At 37.8% G+C, this 26,909-nt stretch overlaps 1 protein-coding gene and 1 pseudogene across 4 annotated transcripts in view; both read left to right on the forward strand.

The window, feature by feature from the left end:
* The window catches only part of Fut8 (fucosyltransferase 8), a 224,399-nt gene that overhangs the window by 157,249 nt on the left and 40,241 nt on the right, over positions 1-26,909 (forward strand). For all 4 annotated transcript variants that reach the window (XM_036206454.1, XM_036206453.1, XM_036206456.1 and 1 more), the window contains one exon: positions 13,230-13,467. In XM_036206454.1, the coding sequence (XP_036062347.1) occupies positions 13,230-13,467 (238 nt within the window). The remainder of the gene's footprint in view (positions 1-13,229; positions 13,468-26,909) is intronic.
* LOC118595961 lies at positions 18,906-19,032 on the forward strand (annotated as a pseudogene).

Genomic DNA, 26,909 nt, shown 5'->3' on the forward strand with positions numbered 1-26,909 from the left:
TCCAACTTGATGTTGGCATGTTCTCTTGGTCTCATACTCCCATGACCATTAATTAGAGGAGTCTGCAGAATGAGAACCACTTTACCTCCTACAGGGAAGAGGTAATTATCTCCTATCAACTAGGTCCTCATTCAGTGAACTGTGAACAGCTAGTGGTACAGAACCATCATCTTGTTTATTAATAAAAAGGAAATAACAATGGTTTGTAAGCTTCCACATACCCATTAAACTTTCAGCCACTGTATTTAAACTATGATCTGGTCACAGCACCTCACACTGTAACAAGTACCTGCCATCTGCTTTGCTTTGTTTCTCTTTTAAAATTTACTCCTTGGGTCACATTGTATGGATCAGTATTTTGTTAATTTTAATTATGAGTCACACTACACTTGTGGATACACCATTTGTTTGTTTGTTTGCCGTTTGAGAGACATTTAGTTACTTCCAATTTGAGGCTATTATGAATAAACTCTTTGGAACATCTGTATATACATGTTTACATGGACTTCTGCTTTCATTCTTTTTACCTGAGAGTAGAATGTATGTTAAATTCTTGGTTTTTGTTGTTGTTGTTGTTTTGTTAGTTTGTTGTTTTGTTCTTCAGATTGAGAAAACTTCAAAGGTTTTCACTCATTCTTCCCTTTGCCTTGCATCCCAAACTGTCAATCACAGAAGTGGATGCATTCATAAAACTACTCCGTTTGCTTCCCATAATTCAGATGCTCGTCGATTTGATATTTTTCCAATTAATAGATAAAGAAAATATCAGATAGTCATAATTTCAGCTTCATAATCCTTATCCAGAATCTAATTTATTATCTCTCCTCTGGTTCTCAGTGGAAATAATGTGATACAGGAAACAATGAAATATTTACCCAGCACAATTTTGAGAATTCTAACCTTTGCTATTGATGTATCTGAATATTCTAAAACAACTATCCTAGTACTGAAAATGTTGTACTAATGTGTTTTTCTTTTTTTCTTTAATTGAAAATAGTTTTTGTTTCACATAATATATTCTGGTTATGGCTTCCTCTCCCTCTGCTCCTCCCAGTTCCTCCCCAGCTCTCCCCCATCTGGATTCACCCTCTTTCTGCCTCTCATTAGAAAACAGGCATCTAAGGGATCATAATAAAAGGACAAGTACATCAGAATAGGGCAAAACAAACAAACAGAAGGAAGAGAGCCAGCAAAAAGTACTCTAAGCATGTAGATGCCAAGACTCACTCACTAACTCGGGAATCCCATAAAAACACAAAACCCAAAGCCAGCATACAAATGCAGAAGAGGAAGAAACATAAAGGAAAGGAAAAGTCCTGGCAGGACATTGTGAACAAGGAACCGCGGAGATGCCCTTGAGTTGGTTTTCTCTTGATCTTCTACTGCTAGACATGTAGCCTACCCTTGAGGGTAGTTTGTTTCCCTAATGAGACTCCCGTGGAGAAAACTACAATTTCATTTGCAAGTGGTTATTGGAGATTGCTTCTGGCTTAGGGATGGGGGCATGTGTCCACTTCCTTTTTCAGCTCTCGGACCATCTGGTACACTGATTAGAGAAATGGATAAACCATTTACATTCGTGTGTGTGTGTGTGTGTGTGTGTGTGTGTGTGTGTGTGTGTGTGCGCGCGCGCGTGTGCATATGTTTAGCAGTGCACATGCACTTGGGACAGGCAGGGGACAACATCAGGTGTCACTTCTCAGGTGCTCACCACCATTTTGTTTTGTTTGAAATGCACCACCATGCCCAGATTTTTCTGAAAGTCAGACCCAGGTCCACGTGCTAGTGAGGCAAGCCAGCTGAGCTATCTTCACAACCCACTTAATCCTTTAATGAAGGACCTGTTCAAATCTTTTGGTTAACTTTTAGTTGGGATATTTGTTTTCTTATGATTGAGTTAGTAGGGCTCTTTATTCTAGATATGAGTTTATTTGGAATCCTGAAAATCTTTTCTTCCAGTCTGTAGCTTACCTATTTCTTTCCTCCTTCCTTCCTTCCTTCCTTCCTTCCTTCCTTCCTTCCTTCCTTCCTTCCTCCCTCCCTCCCTCCCTCCCTCCCTCCCTCCCTCCCTCCCTCCCTCCCTTCCTTCCTAAGATTTAAAATTTGTTCTGTGTAGGTGTTTGCCTGCATTGTGTGTGTATGCACCATGTGCATGCCTAGTGCCTGCAGTCCAAAAAGGTGTCAGGTCACCTAGCAAGGCAGTTACAGGCAGTTGTCAGTTGCCATGTGCGTGCTGGGAACTGTACCTGGGTCCTCTGGAAGAGTAACAGCAAAGGTTTGTAGGCTGATGAAATCCTATTGTATTTATAGTTTGCACTTAGGAAACTTTCACTAAAGGTAAGGTGGCTAGATTTTTTTCCCCCTGTTTTCTTCTAGGAGATTTATTTATTTGCCCATTTTTTATTTATTTTGCTGGCACTGGGGATTGAATCCAGGGCTTTGGACATGCCAGGCCAGCACTCTAAAGTAGAGCCATTGCCTCTCCAGTTCTAGTTTTATAATTGAGCTCATACATTTTGGTCTGTGATCCATTTGGAGTTATGATATGAAGCAATAATTCAGACTCATTTTCTTGTTTATTTGAGCCATTGTTGAAAGACTTGCCTTTTCCCATTACTGTATTGCTTTTGTTGAAAACCAGGTAGAATAGCCATGTCTCTTCTGTCATTACCACACCATCGTGGTTACAGTATCTTTGCAGTAAGTATTAAAATTGGATAGTCTGGTTTCTCCAACCTTGTTCTTCTTTTCAAAATATTGTTATAAATCCTTTGCATTTTTGTTTATAGTTTACAATAAGCATATCTTAGTATTGCAAGTATGTAAAATACAGTTGAATTTTATATATTGGTACTATATTTTGCAGTTTTGCCAAAACCACTTATTAGATCAGGTGAATTTTTTGCAGATTTTAGTAGACTTTCTACATAGGTCTGTCATTTGCTTTGTTTCTTCATTTTTAATCTTGGTAACATTTGCCAATCACTTTATAATTCTTAATTTTGAGTAGTATATTTATACTTTAGGCAAGGTTTACAGTAAACTGTAAATTTAGTTCTTTCATTCAAAATTCTTGCCAAAGTGATTTCACAGTTTAGGCATTTTTGACAAGAATGTAAATATTTCTTGAAATACTTACTGGGACTGAAGGAACTTTTCTGAATTTGTGACACTGTGCTATCTATAGCTTACTATGTGTTGTCATTTTAAGTGTATTTTTTATATGCTCACACTGTCTTCATTGTCACTAATAAAAAGCTTTATGTAATTTATTACTAAGCTACAGAATTGCATATGATGCCCTTAACATCTGGATCCTAGAAGCAGAATAGCAGTTGTTACTCCCTACCCTCTTCCTCTTGGGTAGCATTACACCTAGCACACACCTTATTCTTTTTACTTACTTGAATGTGAGTTGAACTGCAGTTAGAATTCTTCCATTTTTGCTGTATTTGTTCAACATCTTACTATAAAAGTTTTCCAGAACGTAGAAGTGATTCTGCAATTCCAAAATCAAGTAAGCCATAAATATGGGTTAGTGATAAGTCATAAAATCATACTAGCACATGTCCTTGTGATCAGCCAAAGCAGAGTGATTGCACTGCAGTGCTGAAAAGATTTTATCTTAAATTAACATTTGAACTGAGACCCTTAAAGAGATGGCAGAGACAGTCACTGTGCATCCATACAATGTGACTGCTTACTAAAATAGAAAATGCAATAGAAAGTGAGTTTTATCATACCAGGAAGCAGGGAAACCTCAATTTAAGTGATGAATGATAATCAGTAGACACCACCCAGAGGCCGGCCAGGTGCTGGAATGTCTGACAGAGGGTTCACACCAGCTGTAATACTGCACACTCCAGCAGCAACGAGAGCCTTCAAACAAGTGAGAAAAGGGAGAGCTCCAGCAGAGAAATCGATGGTAGAAGGAAGAACTAACCGGAAAGTTAGGAGAGACAAGTACAGTGACTCCTGTGGGCTCCGTGTTGCAGAAGTGACAGAGGAAAGAACTGGTGCACTGGGGCTAAGGCAGGAGAAATGCAGCCACCTGAGCAGGAGAGGGAACAGACTCTTAGGACATTCGGAATGGGAACAAGACATCTATATTTTCATCCTTGAAGTCCAGAAGAGGAACTAATTTCTAACCAGTCCTATTCAATATCAATAATAAAATATCTCATCTATAACTTACTACCCTGTTAAAGAGAATGAGATGTCACAGAGAAGAAAATCTTTACAAGTCAATATCAAACCAAGGTCCTGTATATAGTGGTATAGTAAGGAACAGTCTCCTTGGAAAACAGACAACTTTATGTGAGGTCTATAGATGAGAAGTAAGCACAAGAAGTGGATGTTGAGCAGCTGTGAAGGAAATGCAACTTAACGATATGAAGAGAAAACACCTGTCAGGATGGATAAAGGGAAAACAAAATACCGAGTGTGTGACGTAACCAGCTCTCATGCATTGCTTATGGGAATGTAAAATAGTGCAGCTATTGTAGGAAACAGTTTGGCAGTTTCCTATACTAGTTATATGCCTCTACCATATCTTCCAGTATCACATTCCTGGTTTTGTTTTTTTATAGAAAAATTAAGACCTGTGTCCACACAGAAACTTAAACATTCATGCTCATAATAACATAATTTTTAATAGGCTCAAACAAAACAACCTGAATGTCACTCACCCAGTGGGTAAGTAAACTATGGTACAGTGGGAGCAACACAATAGAATACTACTCAGTGGCAAAATGAAATGAGTCAATTCAACTTGAATGGATCTCAGAAGTATCTGATGAATGATGAAAAGCCATTCTCAGAGGCTAGATACTGTTGGTACTTTTACAATGCTTTTAGAATGGTGAAAGTTTGAGACTAGTGAGTGCTTTCCAGGGATTAATGTTTGGGGAAAGTGACTCTGATAGATTAACAGGAGGTGGCTATTCAGTTAGAAGTAGTCACTGCTCTGACAAAGGACCTGGAGTCGGTTCCCAGCACCCACAGGGCAGCTCACAACCTCTGTACCTTCAGTTCAAGGGGATCTCTTCTGGCCTCTGCAGGCACCAGGCATGCACATAGTAAGCACACATACATGCAGACAAACACTCATAAGAAGAAAATAAATCTTCAAAGAGCTAGGTAGCACTAGGGGTTTGTTTTGATGGAACAGTTAGTAAGTCTCCTGATTCTGGTAATAGTTACACAAGTGAATACATATTCGAATATCTGAGTACATGTGAAAACTTAAAATATGGGACTAATGAGATGTCTCAGATGGTAAAAGAAGCTGCCTCCAGGCCTGACTATCTTCTGAGTTCAATAAATGGGGCCCACATGGTGGGAGGAGAGAACAGACTGCCATACCTCTGACCTCCACATGTGCATTGTGACACATGCTCCCCCTTAAATAATAAACAAATAAATAAATAAATAAATAAATAAAGTTTTTAAAACATTAAAATATATACAGAGCCTGGAATTTAGTTAATAGTATTATGTTATGTCTGTTTTCTAGTTTTGAAAATTTACTGTAGTTGAATAATAGGTTCTCTTTGGAGGAAAATTTGTGGAAGGTACACAGTAACTTTTTGTAATTTATTGTGGGTTAAATTGTATAAACACTCAATGTTTTGAAGAGTAAAGAAAGCAAACTGAGGGCCTGGAGGGATGGCTCAGTGGGTAAGGCCACTGGCTGCTACTTTTCCAGAGGATCCAGGTTCAGTTCCCAGCACCCATGTAGCAGCAGTTCACAATGGTCTATACCTCCAGTTTTTATGCCTTCTTCTGGCCTCCACAGACACTGCACACACATGGTGCAGAGACAAAAATAAATAAATAGTGCTTTTAAGTGCTTCACCCCCCTTTAAAAATAACAAGACAAAACAATACTTGGGGATTCCAGAGAAATTTATTCTCAAGTAGCAATGGATTCTCAGTCTGTGTTGAGCTGCATGAAGACATGAAGTAGAGGAAGTCGGATCTGACATCTGGTTTATTCTGTTATTGATGGTTTGATTTTCAAAATAGTGAGTAGGTAGCTGGTATAATGCCAGTACTACCCAGAAGAATGACACATTGTGGAGCAGAAACGTTAGTAAAACAGTAACTTACTCTCATTTATTTAAAGCAACACACAGGGACCTAGGGAGACAGCTCAGTCACTGAAGCGCCGGCTGTACCAGCACGAGGACGTGGGTTGACACTAGAACTCGCCTAGGAAAGCCTAAGTGTGGTGGTGCGTACAGAAATAGGTGCTTTCACAGGCTCACTGTCCAGTCCAGCCTACCTTGATGAGCTCCAGACCAGCGAGAGACCATGTTTCCTTCTGGCTTCTGTATGTACCACCACACACACACACACATGCACACACCCAAACATACCAGCGAGGGAGAGAGGGGTAGAGGGAGGGAGGGTAAAGCTGCCGCAGTCCTTGCACAGGAGGGAGGGAGGCATCAGACGTTTCCCCATGCTAGTCGTCTCCTTCCCTGTCTGTAGTAGGGCTAGCTGATGGGCTTGCGTTCACTCCTCTACCCTCCACTCTCTTCCCTGCCTCCCCCGGCACCCCGGTCCCTGCCACACCATTCTTGTAGTCTTGATTTTGAGGTAAGAAAGTCTAATGAAGCGCCATAGGTTAGAAGATAGAGGGCCTTACTGAAGTTCTGTCTTGATTTCTAAGCATGCTGTTTTTATCTTCACCACGTTAGCTGAGAATCAGATTGTAAACTTAAAGAATCAACTTGTGCATTTTTATAAAAGATCAGCAGGAGCTGATAGAATATTTCTTCTCTGTCTTTGGGAGGAGTTTTGCTTGCATCATATACTAGAATGGGGTATTAGGCTGGATTTTTCTGACTAATTCTGTGCCTTTTCTTATGGCCCTTATGGTGGTAGAAAATAAGACTGTCCTGGTGTACAGGTCTCCTGAGTTGGAGGCAGCGCCTTTGTAGAGGTGCTTGCACTAGCTAGCGATGGTAGGACTCTCTCCTAGATCCACAGTAAAAGAAATGTTTCTCCTTTGTCTCCAGTAGATCTGTAGGATTTCACTTTTTTTCAAATTGGTTTAAAATATTCCATAGAGATATGTAGGCAAAGAACAAAGTCTTTAAAAATATATTTAAAATAAGCCATTTGCTGCTTTACTTAACAAGGTAAGCTCTTTTATACCGGACAGTAACTGTCTTTGCTGCAGTGTGCTAGGCTACCCATCTGTGAACTATGTATGCTGATAGCTTTTCTCCATTAAGTTTCCACACTGAAATTTTATAGAATACCCACAGGGAAATTGATTTCCTGAAGCACTTGGGAGCTTGCTTGGGCCTGAGCTATTGCAGTGCACTTACTACTTGTAACAAATTGCTCTTCACTCCCAGGGTGGAAAGGATACCCCGACCATCTTAACTCTGCTAGGGAAATATCCTTGTTCAATATAACTAAAGCCCATAATTTCCAGTCTTGGCTTTTAAAAATGAGAATACTTTTTAACTTTCACTTTCATGGTTGTTAACTATGCCCAGAGTCTTCATTTTAATCACCAACATGCATGTACGTCAGTTCTCTTAGTTGCTTCATTACCTTTTCTGCATTGGTTTTGAAAATGATTTTAGAGAAATGAAATGAGATTGTTTCCAGTACAATGAAGTGCTTTTACTACAGTATTAATGAATCTTTTCTTCATTACCAACTCAAAGATAGATGTTCCAAATCTCTTTAATCAAACAAATTAAAAAACTGTTTATAGTCTTGTGATTAGAGAATACAAAGAGCACAATAAAGTTTAACTTACCTGGTTTCTTTTTACCAAGCTTTCTTCATTAGAAAGAGGAGCTATCTGTGGCTTAACACTTCCCAATGGAAGGAAGGTTCTTAAGAAGGAGGTGAAAGATCCCCGTGGAATTCTGATTCTTTTTTTTTCTCTTCCTTTTTTTATTTATTATATTTGTGTTTTAATTTTGCACATTAGCCATGGGTTCCGCTGTCCTCCCCCCTCCCGCCCCCACCCCCATCTTTCCCCCAGCCTCTCCCCTCTATTCCCATCTCCTCCAGGGCCAAGACTCCCCTGGGGATTCAGTTCAACCTGGTGGATTCAGTGCAGGGAGGTCCAGTCCCCTCCTTCTTGGCTGAGCAAAGTGTCCCTGTGTAAGCCCAAGGTTCAAAAAAGCCATATCATGCACTAAAGACAGGTCTGGGTCCCACTGCCTGGGTGCCTCCCAAACAGTTCAAGCTATTCAATTGGCTCACTTATCCAGAGGGCCTGATCCAGTTGGGGGCTCCACAACTTTTGGTTCATAATTCATGTGTTTCCATTAGTTTGGCTATTTGTCCCTGTGCTTTTCCAATCTTGGTCTCAACAATTCAGATTCTGATTCTTAATTGTTAGCGTCTAAGAGTAGCCAGCTGGGTGCTCTGGGCCTGCATTTCTTGCTACCTCTGGAATTGAAGACATCTTGGGTTAAAGCAGATTGAGAAACTGAAAATCGTAATTCCTAGGCCTTGCCACCTACAGGTTTAGTTTTGTGAGTGTGAATATTCCTTTTATCTTTTAGATTTAGTTGAGCTAATGGTTACTGAGTGTTTCCTTCTTAAGATGTGTGGGGATGTTATGTCCCATTTATATTGACTGTATGTTTTTATTTGTTTCTTATTTAGCCATTTTTCATAATTTTTGGTCAATTGCTAAAAAAAAAAAAAAAAAGTGAGAAAATTCACTGTGAGTAGAATCTGTACTTCAAAGTGACTTAGATGAAATGTTAGCTCAGTGATAAGAACATGCTTGATGTGCACAGGGCTTAGTCCCAGCCTCTCCAGAATGCACTTACACAGAGTGAAAGAGTCTCTTCAGATTATGTGAGTCAGAGCATGTTTACATTAATTGGGGGTGTGTACTATCTTATTTAGTCTTATAGTATCCTTGTATTGAAAGATGGATTGACAAGGAGAAGTTAAGAATTGAGATTATTTTGTTTCATTTTTAAATTACCAAATTGAAGCAAAACAATGCTTTTGAATTCATAGCAAAGCTTTCACTGGAACAAAACACGTCTCTAAGCCTCTTCCTCCAAAGCTATTAGGGTAATTGTCTGGAACTTTTATTTATGTTAATCTTGTCGTTCTGAAATTTGGACAATTATCTTGTGAAGAACTGACGCTTACTTGTCTATTGATGAATCTTACTTTAAGAAAACCACATACAGCCGGCCTTGTCGGTAAAGGCCGGAACCCCAGAATCCCAGCTGCTTGGGAAGCTGAAGCTGCAGGCCTGCGTGGAAGGCCAGCCTGAGCAATTTAGTGAGTCTTTGTCTCCACATCAAAGTAAGTAGGAGGCAATGACAGGAGGATGCCAACCGGGCTAATAGTGAAATTCTGTCTTCAAAACAACAGCAGCAGCAACAAAAAGAAATAAACAATAGCAAAGCCGCAAGAAGGACAAAACCACAAACTGACTAAATAGACAAAAAGTAAAAAGAAGGCTGAGAATACAAGAAGTAGAATGCTTTTTTAGCATCAGGAGATCCTGGGTTCACTCCCCCAATACCACACATACACACACACACACACACACACACACACACACACACACAAGTGAACAAAGTACAAGGATGTTTGTGTGTATATATATATATATGTATGCACATATATGTGTATATGTGGAAATGATGTGGCATGATTTATAGCTCATTTTAATTTTGTTTTTACAGTAACTCTCTAGCATTGAATGATTTTAAGTATATTTCCTATAAAGTTTCTATCAGCCTATAGCATTGAATGATTTTAAGTATATTTCCTATAAAGTTTCTATCAGGATGAATTCCTGTCAATCTGATTTGTAACTTGTTTTTAAAAGCAAAACTTCCTTTCCATTTACTTTTGTATTTCATAAAATCTCTTTAAAGCATTAACATATTAATAATTGCATTTTTATTCAGAATCCTTTCAGTCCAGATGAAAATGAGTTTTAGTTTTCTAATTCTTGATTTACCACAATATCAGGATATTCAAATTGTTTATTACTAAGTTGTAAGTATATTTTCTTATTCTGTTAGATACCTCATTGTAGTAGGATATTATTTGAAGGTGTGTTACTTTTGTTTATGCTGCATTTGTTTAACTCTGTGAAGCTGTGTTACTGTGCCTGTGTAACACACCTGAAGTCTAATAAAGAGCTGAACGGCCAATAGCGAGGCAGGAGAAAGGATAGGCAAGGCTGGCAGGCGGAGAGAATAAATAGAGGGAGAAATCTGGGAGGAGGAGAGGAAGAAGGAGCAAGAGAGGAAGAAGGAGGACATCAGAGTCCAGCCACCCAGTCACCCATGGAGTAGGAGTGAGAGTAAGATTTACACAAGAAGAGAACGGGAAAGGTTAAGAAAGGCTGCAAGAACCAGACCAAGCGAAGGCCAGGCATTTCTAAGTAAGAATAAGCCTCCGTGTGTGATTTATTTGGGAGCTGGATGGTGGGCCCCCTAAAAGAGCAAAAACAAATAACTACACCTTGTCCAAGGTTCGTTGCATATATTAAATGCTTAATATCTGTAAAATACCTAAGTTTTGATTGGTTAATTTGTGACACTAAAGACAGAAGCATGCTGACATGAAGTAGACTCTCCTGTGGTCCTTACTGGGACCTTCTCCATTTGTATCCCCTCATGGTTTACTCACACATAAACACTTTCTCGTGAGCTTACTTCTTCTGGATACACCATAATCTTCTGTGTGAGTTGTAGCAGGTGAAGGCAATTTTTATAAAAGGAAAGGAGTGATTGAGAAGAGTCACAATATAGAGCAGCCACATACCTGTGGTCTTACATGGTTGATAGAGATTTGTGTATAAGAGATGCTTTGAGAACACGTTTTGTCATCAGATAGATCCACATGATGAAGCGTTAGCATGTGGATCAGAGTTTCTTCAGTAACAAGGCCTGTCTCTGTCTTCTAGTCCTCAGTAGACATACCTTCAAGATGGTCACAGCCAGATACCAGAAAGCCAGGATCAGTGGGGTCTGAGAGAGACGACTTGGGGATTCATTTGGAGGTTACAGAGCATGAATTTTTACCTTTTGTAGCTGTCTGTACATCTATAAATAACAACACTTGTTATTCTAACAACAGTGGGTGATAAACAGTTCTGATTGGCGTGTTCCTGTGAAGTTCTTTCCCATTCCAGTAAATCTTCATTAGCCTCAGGATTGCCACTTGTTCTCAAAAGAATCCATCCATCCTTATTAGCGGAGAAATACCTACTTGATTTTTCTAGAGCTTTATTTTGGTGAACCTGATCTTGTGCTATAAACACAAAGACCTTTCTAGTTTTTTTTTTTTCCTTCTGCACCTTGTGGGTCTTTTATGAATTGCATCCTTTGAATTTTCCGTACCTTTAAAAATAGTATTTTGGCAAACCCAAAAGTCGTGCAGCGGCTTTCCTTAGTTTCACTCACAGTCATTGTTCCAGCCACTCAGTTTCTCTTGCCGTTCTCTGCCTTGGAGTTTTTCTTTCTTTCTGTTACCTGTAACATACATGAAAAAAAAAAAAAAAGAGAGAGAAAACGAGTGTATTTCTTCCCGTAAACTAGCACACAGTTCTTGTTAGATGTAGATGGCACTGTTCTTTTATGTAAAAGCTTCAAGGTCCACACTAACAGATGTAGGATTGGTTAATTTTTTTTCTCTCACATTTGTTCTTTAAGACAAAGAAACAAAAATGACGTATGTAAAATGCAGTGATAGCAGCAGCAGAATGTGGTATCTAGGAACATTCCGTGTTCTCTCTGTAATACTCATGCCTCACAGAGTAATCAAAACATGTATGGGGACATTTTCTTTTTTATGTGATTTTTAGAGTTATTCAAGTTTTTTTTTTTCTTTTAAGTTTTTTTGAGACAGTGTTTCTCTGTGTAGCTTTGCGCCTTTCCTGGAAATCACTCTGTAGCCCAGGTTGGCCTTGAACTCACAGAGATCCACCTGCCTCTGCCTCCCAAGTGCTGGGATTAAAGGTGTGTGCCACCATTGCCCGGGGTTCAAGTTCCATATTTTCTTAAAAAAAAAAGATTTATTATTTATACAGTGTTCTGCCTACACGCCAGAAGAGAGCACTGGTTCTCATTACAGATGGTTGTGAGTCACATGTGGTTGCTGGGAATTGAACTCAGGACCTCTGGAAGAGCAGCCAGTGATCTTAACCTCGGGGACCCCCTCAAGTTCTTTTATTTTTTTGGTTTTCAAAACAGGGTTTCTTTGTGTAGCTTTGGAGCCTGTTCTGGAACTCGCTCTGTAGACCAGGCTGGCCTCAAGCTCACAGAGATCCACCTGTCTCTGCCTCCCGAGTGCTGGGATTAAAGGTGTGTGCCACCACTGCCCGGCAAGTTCTATATTTTTAATGAGTCATAAAAAAAAATTCTGGCAAATATTGTTTATCTACTCCCCTGAGAAATTGCTGAGTCAATAATAATGCTTCAAACCACTTTGACAGTGTCCTTCCCAGGATCCTTGTATGCTAAGGTACATGCTACTGAGCAGCCTGCTTCCTCTTTCGGTATACTCAGTAACCTGCTTTCATACCCCACTGTGTGTGTGTGTGTGTGTGTGTGTGTGTGTGTGTGTGTGTGTGTGTGTGTGTGTGGTGTTTTTACGCATGACAACATATAGGATTCAGTAGTTCTTCTGCCATGTGAGCCTTAGGGACAAGTGCCCTCCCTTTCTTAGCTGTCACACCAGCTCCTCTGTGCCCCTTATTTCTTGATGGGAACATAGTTTTGTTTGTAGCATTCAGAATTCTGGGAGTGACTTAACACACAAATTCCAGCCTTTCTGTTCAGCCTCGCCGTGAATTGTGCTGAAGAGTGATGGCTAGGAGTCTGGCGTGCTGCTGGAGTGACAAGTTGCTCCCTCCATCATGACCTCAGCATCCGCAACTTGGAATTCACACTTGCATGTTCCCAGTATAGAAAAGTTAGAGACGATTTTTAATTCAACTGCTTAATTTCACATTGATTTAGTGCTATTTCCAAAGTAATTCTTTTTCTCTGCCATCTCCCTAAATATGCACATCAGATTTTTACTGAGTTGTTTTTTTATTTTTTTTTAAATTGGATACTATCCATAAGACTTGATTCTTTATTTAAATAAGAAGTCTGCTGAACCAGCTTTGGCTGATTGTGTGATTTTACAATACCTGTGACCAAAATGGGGGAGTTCTTATACATACTTCTTCTGTCTTCTCTCCTTTGTTTCACTGGCAGAATCCCAAGGACTGCAGCAAAGCCAGGAAGCTGGTGTGTAACATCAACAAAGGCTGTGGCTATGGCTGTCAACTTCATCATGTGGTATACTGCTTCATGATTGCCTATGGCACCCAGCGAACACTCATCTTGGAGTCTCAGAATTGGCGCTATGCTACTGGGGGATGGGAGACTGTGTTTAGACCTGTAAGTGAGACATGCACAGACAGGTCTGGCCTCTCCACTGGACACTGGTCAGGTAAGGAGCTTGTCCACCAGGACAGATCACTGGTAAGGTCAGATTAGCAGATTTCTAGAGACAGTTGTAGAGGCTATAATCACCTTTTCTCTTGATTCATAAATGCTGTGCACTATGCATAGAAAATTTAGAGCAGTATTTTATTTTTAAAGTATTGTATACCCATGTGTAGTGGCACATACCTACAATTCCAATGCTTGGAAATCTGAAATGGGAGAATTATGAGTTCAAGGCCAGTCTGGGCTACATGGCAAAAATCTGTATCTAAAGTAAATAAATGAAAATTATTTAATAATTTATTTCACTTTGATGTTCATTTTTATCTTGACTTAGTGATTTCACTCTTGTTTTTTTCGAGGAGTACAGTTTAATATTTTAATAAGGATGATGTAACTCATTTGTAAGGTGATGTTATTGAATTTATTTTACTCTTCATAATTATTTCATAAAGTCAACCCAAGAATCTCAAACATTAGCATGCCTGGAAAACATGTTAAAATGATGGGTTCTGATGCAGGCTGTCAGGAGTAGGGCCCCAAGAATTTTCATTTCTGAGCAAATTTCTATATCTTGAGACCAAGGTCTGAGAACCATTGAGATAGACTGCTGGTAACTGTCTTCATTTTACAGTTGAGGACAGTGATATATTATTTGCTTATATAATTTTAATTTTAATCATAACACATTTGGTGGTGGATAGGTTGAACTATGACCTCTTCTAGGCCTTCCCAAGTGATTAAAAGAATAATAAAAAGATAACAGATTTTTCCTTCTCATCAATGAAGTGTTATTAAAAGGACTAGATTATAGATGGAAGGTCTTAGTGGTAGTTTAGTACTCTTTTTCTATAATCAAGACTTTAAGTTAGGCTACCATTATTAAAAATCCTGGCTTTGCCATCTTGTAATCTTGGGTAAGTTATAGAACCCAAGATGTAGTTTATTTACCAGTAAAATGAGAGAATAGCTTACCCCACTGAATTGTTTGTAACACTAAATAAGTCATATATTAAAATGCACTTACTTTGGCACTTCACGAAAAAGCTGAAGTAATTGCAAACTAAACTACTCTTATTTATTTTTTTAGAAGTAAATGTTAAGAGTGCCTATAATGTGGCAGGTATTTCTCGTAAAAGCTGAGTGTTGCCAGACATGGTGGTCATGCCTTTACTCTCAGCACTCACTGAGGTGGAAGAAGGTAGATTTGAAGACAGCCTATTCTACATAACAAGCTCCAGGCCAGCCAAGGTTGCATAGTGAGACTGTACCTGAAAGGGGAAGGAAAGAAAAGACAGTGCACTGATTTTGAACTCACCTCTTTTGGGACATCAAACTTATTTTAAAGCTGAGATGCTGAGATGTTTCCAGAGGATCATTCATCTTGTGGCTGAGCAACACTTTCTTACGAGTAAGATCTTACAGCACTAGATATAGTTTAATGGTATAATGGTCATTACACTATTGGTTGAATGAGTGATTAATTTTCCATTATCTTTTGGGTATAATACTTAATACTTCACATAGAAATGTCATGAAATTTAATTGGGTAATTTCTTTAAAATACTTTTGAGTTTTGTGTAAAAAAATTCCATGTAGAGTAATACTAACACATTGCTTATAAAAAATATTAATGATATATAAAACATATATGTATTTTAGAGAAACTAAAACATTTTAGAGAAGTAGAGGAGACAGCATAAATTCTAATAAGCTTCTTGATATTAATCTGCTGGTTTTAAAAATATCTGTTGTCGTGACATACGTCGTGACTTACACTAAAATCCTGGATATTCCCCCACCTTGACTCCAGTTCCATGAAATTGTTATTGTTCAGAGACAGTTTACGTGATGTGCCTATGGCTGGAATTAATGGTTGCTGTTTGTATGCATCATTAGTGCAGGAATTAGTGAGCATATCTGATCATTTCAAGCTTCATCCTACCTTGTAGGTTGACTTCTGTTTCCCTTGCGTTATTCTATAGTTATTAGCACCGCGCTCTAACCAACTGAGCTAACCAGCCATGCTATTTTATAGTTATAAGACCCTATCCTGGACTGGAAGATGGTTTGTCATGTAAGAGTACTTGAGTGCAAGAATAAGGATCTGAGTTCAAATTCTAGAACCCATATAAAAAGTTGGGCATGGCTGTACACATCTGTAACCCTAGTGCTATAGTGTGTGGGGGGGGGGGGGTGGCAGGAACAGGAGGATCACTGTTACCTGAGGCCACTAGCCTGGCCCCATGATCAGTGGGAGACCCTGCCTTAAAGAAATAAGGTGAAGAGAACACCCAACGTTTTCCTCTGGCCTTCTTGCACCTGAGCACTTGCACCCATTCACTCATGTGTTTGTACACCACACATATACCCCCCCACACCTTTTATAATAAGTAATTTTGTTATGTGAAGGGAGATAGATAGTATAGAGTATGCATCTAATTAAAAATCATCAAAACCCTCCCATCACCTGCACACATCATGTATATTCTTGATAGTGGTGTTGTGTTCTAAAGTGGTGGGGAATAAAGACAATTAATTTTCCTTATTATGAGATAGCACCTAAAGTAACTACATATAGTAGACCCTCAAATTCGTCCACACAGATCTCAAGAATTTTGCCTTTTTATTTAATGCTTTGAAATACCTCCTGACAATTACTGATTTTTTTTTTAAACTATAGTATCTGTTTTAGGCTATGTATGAGAACTAGCTTCGAAAATTTTTTGTAGTTGACATAAATACCCTTGAATAAACGATATAGTGATATAAATTCCAATAATTTAAACAGTCTGCAATTTCTTTTTTCCTTTAAAATTTTCCTTATTTTATATTTTTTAACAAAAAATACTGGGATTATCATTTAAATCATTTTGTCTCTATGTCTTATTCCTGTTGCCATAGTGAATTTAACTGAGGTATTAACTTAATAAACTGAATTGAAAACATATTTGTAAGTGAAAATAGTAACATGGAAGAGTTTCATGCCCTAGCAGTTTAAGTACACATGCACATAGATGGTCATTTTTTGTATTTGCTCATATAAAATGTATGGTTACGTTTTCTCTATGCCTCATTTCAAAAAGCGTTTTGAACAAAGATGTCTTATTTGCCATTCCGTGGTTTATAGGGGCACTCTGAAAATAAAAGTACTTACATTGTAGCTGGCACCAGTGCTAAAGGAGTCCTTGTATGAAAGAGACAGTCAGTCTCTCCTTTGTCATGGGCAAAGGCAGGTGGCTGAGTGAAGAAGTAAAATATGTCATGCACTGTTGTAGTATGGGTAAGTTCAGACTCCTCTATAACACAGTGTTACAAGTAGGTCCTTTTGGAAGAAATTATTTTAATCTTAGACCTAAAATATGAGTGAGTAGGAGGCAGTCAAGTAGGGAACACCTAAGATTTTTAGCTGTTTATTTTCTCTTTGATGGCTCAAAATGTGGCAGCTAGATGTGCATCTCCCTGGGTTGTTTGTCAAGGACTTGACCAGAGCACTTTAGATTTATTTATTTTCCTTTTTGTATATGAGGTTTTGTATATATATGTACCATGTGTATGCCTGCTGTCTACAGAAGTCAGAAGAGGGCATTAGATCCCCTGGAACTGGAGCTGGGATGGTTGTGAGCCATTATGTGAATGCTGGGAGCTAAGTCTGGGTCCTCTGCAAGAGCAGTAAGTGCTGCTGACCACTGCTATTTCCAAGCCTCCGGAGCATTTTAAATGAACTAAAATGCAGCCCCCCCCACCACCTTCTGTAAGCTACGTGAACCGTGTATAAAGTTGTAATGCTTTTTTTTTTTTTAATGAAAAGTCTATTGTGAAGAATGAATCTTCTTAGTAATGTATTTTCCTGAAAGTTTCCAGCATTTTAGTCCATGGATAAAGAGAGGAGCGGCTTAAGAAGGACTCCATGATTAGCATCAATGTCACGGTAGCCTGAACGCAGTTTCATTAGTGAAGGGTTCCTGAAAAATCTCTTCAAGTCTGTTTAGAATCCACCCAAGGCTGCTTTAGCTAATAAAGTCCAAGTGTTCTAACTTCCTATGAGATGTTTGCATAACTTTTTCAGGAATATTAGTGTTTTTGTAAAGATTTAACATGCTTTGTATATTAGGTGTGTTCCTTAAATATGTGATATAAAGTATTACAAACTAAGTCACGTTTTAAATATTCAGGTGTACTGTGTAAGTACATTAAATATTGGAAAAAATTAGAGTTGAGTCTTCCACTTCTTCCTAAAGAGATGTTTCATGTAACTCAATTAAAATTTAGCCTAAGCATCTTTAAACTTAGTGCAGTTTGTAGTTTATATAGAAGTTGTAGATAGCAATACTATAAGTCGAATTGATTTTTCTAAAAAATAATAGTATCAGTTAGTGTTCAAAATTTTGGTGTGCGACTTCATTTTTAAATACAGTTGCCAAAAAATGCTATATAGGCATCAATAATGGCATATTTATGTTTGTGGTTTTAGTACAAACTTATTACCACTATAAACAAGGAAGTCCAGTGGTTGGTTATCCAGTTTTAGAAAATGAAATGTTTATGGGTGATGTAGGATATGGAAAGGATAGGATAAAAAGAACAAAACTTAGTCTCTGTTGTTCAGGAATTTGCCATTGACTATATAAGACAAATATATGTAAATACTTTTAACAGACAGCATGTATTCAGTGTCCAAAGAGAAAATTCTATGAGTCATCAGAGTAACTTTCTAGCTTAAGGAGTAAGAGACTTCCCTGGAAGCATAGACTAAAAGTCTTTACAGAATGAGGAAGGTTATCATCTACAAGGAAAAATCAATGCCATTGATTTTAGGCCAAAAGTTAGTTATGTGACTTTGGATAGTGTAGTAATTTGAATAAAAATGACTTTCATAGGCTCATATGTTTGAATATTTGGTTCCTAGTTGGTGGAACTGCTTGGGAAGGATTAGGAGGTATGGCCTTGTTGGAGGAGGTGTGTCACTGGGGGTGTGCCTTGAGAGTTCAAAAGCCCACTGCAGGCCTAGTCTCTGCTTGGCTGCCACTGTGCTTCCTGCCATTGTGATCATGTGCTAATGCTCTAAAACTGTGAGCAAGTCCCCTATTAAATGTTTTTATTTATGAGTTTGCTTGGTCCTGTTTTCTCTTCACAGCAATAGTAAGAAAGATTTGTAATACCTGTCTGTACCCTCCTTGTTCTATGTATTTCACAAAGTTGTTATAGTGATTTACCATGGAGACTTATTTGGCAGTTCTTCAGACATTCTAAATTACTCTTAAGCTATCATTACCACTTTAGTTTTTTAGGAACAAAATAACAATAATTGTGTAATCAAATGTTAGGATTTTAGCAAGGCTTCTTTTGAAAAGGATTAGCAAACAACATTAACAAAATTCAGCACTATTTGATGGATTTTTTAAAAAAAAAAATCATTTGGAAATAAAAAGAAGAAATTCTATGCTTACCTGTTAAGAGAGATACCATCATTACAAAAGTGGTTTTTGTAGGCCAGGCTCATCCATTGCACTCTGATGTGCTGACCCCTGTGATATCCCCATATGTGGGAAACTCGACTGATTCAGATGAGGAAAATTATAAGAACAAAGTGAAAATTAAGATAAGCATTGTCCTTACTCATCCCCAAAGAAAACAAGCTTTGATTCTTTAGGTTCCCTAGTCCCACAGGAGGATCCTTCTCCATTACTATAGAGTGCTCCATCTACACCCCTGGGAAATGTCTAGCAGTTAAGACCTAGATTGCATTAACAACTTGATATGTACAGGTTTAAGTAACATGATATTTTTATTTCAGAGAAATGTTACTGTTTTATAGCCTACCATGAATCTTAGAGTCACCTGTTATTAATGAATAAAAAAGTGGAGTTTAGGTCATCCTACTATTGTATTTTTATTGTACAGGTATTAGCTTGTATATTGCCTCTGTGATGGGCATTTATGTGTCAAGCCTTTGCTATTATAAACAGTGATTAATAGTTATCTTCAGGCATGACTTCCAGTGCATATAATTAATATGTTAGTTTTCCTAGACTAGTGTTTATTAAACTGTTCACATCATATAAATATATTTTATTACCCATATTTTCACTTTAGTGGGGCTTCCATATGGCAAAGCCACAGATCTTTATGGCACTGTGTTACATATAAAATCTTATGCTCTGAAAATTAGGTTGACAAACTATAGTCCTTAGACCTAACACGGCCCCCTGCTTGTCTTTTAAAATAAAGTTTTATTACAGCACATTGCTGATTTGTTAAGACTACCTATGGCTGCTTTCACACTACTGTGATGGAATAGAATAGGTAAGAGACCTTGTGGCCTTCTGTATGAGTCAGAGTTCTCTAGAGAGAAAGAATCAAAAGATGTTGTATGTTTAGAAAAACTTAGTAGAAGGTATTGACTTGCATGATCCTAAAAATACCCCATGATCTGACATTTGCAAATAACTCAATGCCTCATGGACTCTTCCGTTTTCTTGTATAAGTGTCCGTTTTAGCTGTCATATATCTATCAGTCCTCTAGTATTAATCTTTATATTTAACATAAGCAAGCTAAAGATTAGAGTGGTTGCTCTACACTTTTCTTCAGTTACTCCAGTCTTATCTACTAAACATCTACCCCTCTGGTGCGTTGTCATGGCATTTTTATAAAAATTAGTTGATTATGTAGTAAAGGGTCTATCTCTGTTTGTTCTATTTGTGTCATGTTTCATCTTGAATTTTTGCTAGTCTTCTAGTACTTTATAACATTGAGTGTACATTACATACATCTAGTAGGACTGCTGCTAGGTCATAGTAAGTGTGCATTTCATTAACTTGTCAACATACACCTAATCCCTGTATGGAGCCATTACTTCAATGTCTCTTACTTTTAGAACCCATTCCTTTTTCTTTTAATCTGTATTCCATACTTCCATTAAAATATTGCCCAAACAAATAGTGTTTTATTGTTTAAGTCTTCCAAGTCAGTTCAGAATCCAGAAACTTAGAGTATAATAAATTAGACCCTTTACATATACCCATTTCTCAAAATACTATTATACTCCTTATCTCCCTAGCCTACCTACAAATTATTCCTTAGAAGCAAGCTTGTACTCACTTCCTCTCTTCCCTTACCCCCTCCCTCCTCTCCTCTTTCCCTCCCCCTCCCCTTACTCTAGGAACTACATACACTAGACAGGCTCTCCACCACAAAGCCACAACCCTAACCCTTAGGTTGTTTCTAAATCTAAAAGTAAAGAAAATAAATACATACTCTGTGGCTCCTGGGTTTCTGGTAAGGAGCAAATAAGTTAATGTGCATGAGGATATCTGAAAATATTTCAGAATGTGCCCTTATTTATAATAGCATTCCACTAGAACTAATTTACATGATATTTTATGGATTCATTATAGGATTTTTGTATTCACATATCTGTATTGGTTTAAATAGTCCAAATATTAAAAACCTGTTTTAAGATTTCTTCTAATATTTCCAGCAAAGCTACAAATGATTAAGCTGAAAATATTAATTTAGAAGTTTTTTATGAACTCCAAATGTATTTTTCTTACAAAATCCAGTTATGTGAGTCTCTTTGAGTCTTCAACTTAAATGTTTGTTTCCAAATAACTTTAATGCACCCAGCAACAGAGTTCATGAGCATTTATGGAACTACAAATTACTCAGCACTAACAGGTGTGATTTACCATGTCTGGATTAACAGAAAATTATCAAGCCTTGTTTGGAAAAAAAAAAAAATAGATAATCTTCACTAAAGACATTGAATTTGGGCCCAGATCTGTAGCTCCGGCCTAGTGCACGCAGCCCTTAGGGCCCATCCCCAGCATTTTAAAGACTACCAAACAGTTCTGCAACAGAGATGCCAAGAGTGGCTCTGGGGTGAGCTGGCCAGAAGGACCTAGGGTCAAATGTTCTTGGCTAGTCTGGGCAACGTGGATGGACCTTGGGGGAAGGAGAGGAGGAAAGGAAATCAATTTATAGTTTAAAACTTTTCATCAAGTTTTATGTCTAGATGTCTTTACCAGTAAACTGAACATTTAGGGAAGATTCAATACCAGCCCAAAAAGTAGAACACTTACTTTCCGAATCATTATATAAGGCCAGGGTCAGTCATCCTTACAACCAGATTGGGTTTCCTATAGGAGAGGGCCCACTTGATGAACAGATTGATGGCTGGCTCCTTTGGGATGCATACAGTGTGGAGTACAGATTAGATATCCTGGGGTGAGGCTTAGAGGTTATCTGAGACACCAGACAGATGTTGCACCTAAGGTCATTTGATTTTCCCCTACCTTCACCTAACCTGTTAAGCAGGGATCCCTGGCTTTTCCTTCCAGCTGAGTATTTGAAAGGCTGAAGCAGGACAACTATGAATTCAGATCCTACTTGGGCAATCTAGCAAACCCATCCCCAAAAAATACGGGTATCCCCAATTCTGTAAACATTTACTAATGCCTAGATGATGCTCATCATATGTACTGTAGAGGCTCGTACAGCAGTAACTAGATCTCGTGAGCCTTGCTAACTAGATGGCTAAGAACTTTGCTTACTTCATCCAATAAAGCCCACAATAACCTGTACTGCTAACATTTTATGTAAATAAGTGACTTGCCAGAGGTACTGCAGCTACTAAGATGCAGAAGCCCAGTACACCTTTAAACTTGATCTTCAATGAGCCAAAAATCAGCACGTGATCATTTTTGGAAGTCTCGGTCTGCTACGTTTTTAAAGGGTTGTTTTAAACAGCAGCAACAGGGACATACACAGCCTATAGGCATCAAATATTTGCTGCATGTCCCTTTGCAGAACAAACAGTTAATGATTGAACTTCCTATACTCAGAAATGTCCCAGTCTACATAGGAAATAAACTCAAACATTTAAAAAGTCCATCTCATGAGTCACATGTAGTCTGTGGTGGTGTAAAGTCATAAACAAGACTCAAAAGAGTGAAGGAAAGTATACCCATTCTAGCCAAGAAAGTCAGAAATGGCATGTTTAAACTCCTTTTGGCAGAGTTGTTAAAATGGCAAGAAATGTTAGGCAGGGTGGAATCCTACTCACTTGGAGTGCTTGACAGATAATGATAAAATGGCCAGGTGCCTGTCACATCTTGCTTAGAGAGGGTTCCAAAATATCAAAACTGGGAATTATTATTTTTCTTCAGCCTCTAATTTGGTGAATTACATAGAAGAGAGATTTAAACCATCTGCTTCTCAGTTTAGCCTTTAGTCAGACGTGACTGAAAACTCAGTTTTGATAGCTAATTATATTGCATTTTTCAAGTAAAACCAAAAACTCTGATAGAAGATACTTGGATTTAAGTAACTTTTATTTAAAATTTTTTTCATAAAATATATTCTGATCATATTCTTTCTCTTCTTCCTACCTACATAACTCCATATTCTCTCTCTCTAAAAAGAAGAAAAAGAAAACCAAAACAAGCATTTAAAAAAAATTAGTAAGGTTAAAAAATATAATAATAACAAAACAAAAGCTTGCACACATGAAACCATGGAATCCATTTTGTGTTTTCCAACTATTCCTGTGCATAGAGCCTACTCTGGAATGTGTTTGACATACCCAGCGACACTCCATTGAAGAAAAGTGATTTCCCTTTCCTAGCAGGTATCAGTCTCAAATAGCTTCTGGGTTAGGGTGAGACTTTGTGTCTTATTTCCCCTTCTCAGTGCTGAGACTTCACCTGGTGTGAACCTGTGTGGGTTTTATGAGTGCTGTCACAGTCTCTGTGATTTCATGTGTTTCAGTCTTATTTTGTCAGGATGATGTTGTTTCCTTAGAGTCTTTCCACCTCTTCTTCTTCGGCATCGATGCCTGAGACTTGAGGAGAGGGGTTTGATAAAGACATTGCATGTAGGCTAAGTGCTCCAAAGTCTCTCACACTCTGCATATTGTACAGTTGTGAGTCTCTGTGTTAATTTCCATCTACTTCAAGAAGCTTCTCTGATAAGAGTTGAGCAAATGCACTGATGTATGAGTATAGTAATATGTCATTAGGAGTCATTTTATTGCTCTGTTTCTTTAGTAGATACTCCCCAAGGTTCATGACCTATCTAGTCTAAGATTCTTGGCCACTTTAGTAGTGTTATGGTTGGTTTCTATCTCATGGAATGGGCCTTAAATTCAATTTTCAAAAAGTGGTTAGTTACTCCTATAATGTTTATACCACTATTGCACCAATCTGGATGCAAGTATTTTTAGGTGTACATGTGTTCTTTCATTAAATGAACCTTGAATTTTGTATTCATTCTTAACTGCCATTTACACTATTATAATTTTTTGAATTAAGTTCTTATTTATGGTTATACTGCTTGCAGTTTTATATAATTCCTGTACAGCAATTGTGGCAAACACTGCAATCTTGCTTCTGAAAGATACTGCCAAAATAGTCAAGTTAATATAGCACTTCTTGTTGGGGATTATTTTTTAACTAAATTGAAGAAATGACATAGGATTGGCATTTTTATCACTCAAGCCCTGGCTGTAAGCATTGCCTAAGGTATAATGAATTTAAACTAAAAAAAATTTGTACTTCCTAAAACATCAAGTATTATCTTTAGAAAGAGATGGAGGTATAGGTCTGTGGCAGAGTGGATGCCTGTTTGACATATGCAAGACCCTAGTTCAGTCCCTAGCATACACGTAAACCAGTTAAATTACTAGATACCATTCCCTTATGCAGTTTAGAATATGACAGTTAAAAGTTAATTGTTTGTATTTTGAAGTATTTTATTTTCAAGGCAATGAAAGGATAAATTACCCTATGTTGATTGGAAAATACTCCAAACATCAAAAATAGAAGCAGACAGGACATAAAGATTACCTAATCTTTTAGTTTATGCAGATTGGCATATATTGTCTGAGTCACAAATGTTATGTCTATGTTTATAACATTTTTAAAAGCCTGGTAATAGCTGTAAGCTATTTCATTTGTTGAATATCATTAATATTAATACATAATCATTGAACTAATTAATGTGTATGTGAGCAGATCACTTTTCCCTGTTCTCCTGGGGATATATATTTTAAAATTAAATGTTTCTCATTTAGTGAAATCTATTCTTTGAACATTTTTTCTTAGCTTGAAAAGAATATGCATTAGTGGTAAATTGCAATTTTTGTTTCTCTGTTTTATGTTGGGGCAGATATTTTGTTTAGAATTAATTCAAATGTATATATGATAGCATTTTCAGTAGTGTTTCACAAAAGACGAATACGATAGTGATTATAATGTGCCCATAACTACTTATCAGCACTTATTCCTCTGTTTTAGTAGCCAAATTATGTGTGTAGTGTTATAAAAACAGTAGTAGCCACAGATCCATATAAAAACATCCATAAATTAATACATTTGCCTAAGCATTGTTTTTAAAGAGCTTGTTGCTGTTCTGTGTTGTTGAAGTGAAGTCCCGTTGGTTCTTAAGGACATTAATCTGAGATAATTAAAGAAGTGAGCGAACAGAATCATCCTAGGAATATTTATTTAAATGAAGCCTTTTTGAGTTGTGACTGAGGTCCACCCTGCAACCTTTATCAACTCATGTTCTTTCACAAACACACTAGACGAAGAAACGGTTTCACAGAGCTGTATTTTGATAGAATTATCTGCTGTTGAGAGAAAATTCTTATTTTAAAGATGGTGGGTTTTATTTTTACTAAAATATGGTGTGTTGTTCTAGTTCTATGTTATTTAGTTCAACGTAAGGTAGTCAATTATTATTTTATATTAAGGGTCACAGGTAAGACACAGAAAGATGATGGTTCAGTCTACAGACCATTGCTTTCCCCCCTCATCCCTCCTTTCTGTAGTTCAGCTTCTACAGAAGGAGCAAATAGAAGGGAAGCAGCTCAGGCAGGTTTTCTTAACATGTCAGTTTCCAGTCTCTTGTCAGGAGAATTATGAGACAACATATTTTCACCGTCTGCTACAGAGCATCCCAATTAAATTAAGAGACTTAGACAGTTTTCTCTGCCAATACCAAGTGGAAGATTTTGCTTTTTCTCTGGTGTCATTACATAGAACACTGAGAACAATATAGTCAGATCTCTCCCAAATTTATTAAAAGTGATACAGTTGTATAGAATTTAAACTGAATAAATATTAAAAAGTAATTTTTCCTTATTTTGTCTGGTTCATTTCTATGCCATCATTACTTAACACCAGGATACCAAACTGACGTGCAGAGGCCGCAGACTGCTATGTGGACAAAAGCACCTAGAAAACAGAGCCTTTGCAGTTCTGTTAAGGGTGCTAAGCAGCTGTGAACCAGTAATCTTTCCCACTTTGGGCAGATGGCTTTATTTAGCATCTCACGCTGTTAAATGCTCTTTGTCCTTGAATGAAAAGGAGGACATGACCATTCCTAGGTATGGTTGAGGACAAGAGTTTTATTGTAGATAAGAGGGAGAGTGTGACAGAGGCATCGGGAAGGGTTCAGACTGACCAGCCATGAGAGGAGGGGAAGCGGGAGAGGAAGTGAAGAGAAGGGAGCAGGTAACCAGGAGAGGAGCTGAGGACCAGGAGGACGCAGGGCCCAAGTGCCAGGTTTGTACCGTTCAGAGCAGCTGTGGGAGAGGAAGTGAAGCCCAGCCTCGGACTGGAGTGCTTTAGGGTGGGGTGAAAAGGGCTTGCAGGAGCCACAGGTGCCATGTGAGCCTTTCCCAAGAGTCTTTGGGACCTGACACCTGGTGTCTGGTTTTCTTCAGTTACCTTTCAAGTACATTCTTATTTAAAACAAAGCTCACTTGTGAAATTCAGACTCTAGCCTGATGCCTGTTCTTGATCTGTCTTTTAAAAATAATAGGTTCAATATGAGTGTAATACTGGAATAACTACAAACCTATTATTATAATGGAGCTGGGTTGGGCATATTAAGATGTGAGCTATTTTTACATCAAATCCGGTTGATTTTATTTTTGTTTTGTTAAGGACAATCTGAATAATGCTTGATTTTTTGCTGACTGAAAATATAATCAAATATAAATAGGGGACGATTGTCAATTTTATTTATTTTGAATCTTAGAAGTTTATCAGTTAGTAAAAATAATGTTACATAAGGGCAATTTTATGTATTTATTTGTCATGAAAGAGAGGACTTTAACAAAGTTGTATTTCCACGTATATCACATTATATAGCCTTTATATCAATACTGATTAGAAATTCTTGCTTACAAAATGAAAAACATCTACTTCGAAGGAGAAAGTAAATTCATTCAAACAGAACAAATTTCTTCCCAGGTTAAGAAGTCTCAGGTAACCTATGACACCTATGTATTTAATTGAAGGTGTTTCTATTTATGGCCTTACAGTTGGACTAAACAGGCCTTTGATTTTAACAAAACACATTCTTTGTGTTTCTAATTTGAGATACATGTGGTTTTATTAGTTGGCTGGAAGTTTCATGGAATCCTTTCTCTCCCTAAC

The sequence above is a fragment of the Onychomys torridus genome, chromosome 14 (genome assembly GCF_903995425.1).
Source record: "Onychomys torridus chromosome 14, mOncTor1.1, whole genome shotgun sequence".
Taxonomy (NCBI): domain Eukaryota; kingdom Metazoa; phylum Chordata; class Mammalia; order Rodentia; family Cricetidae; genus Onychomys; species Onychomys torridus.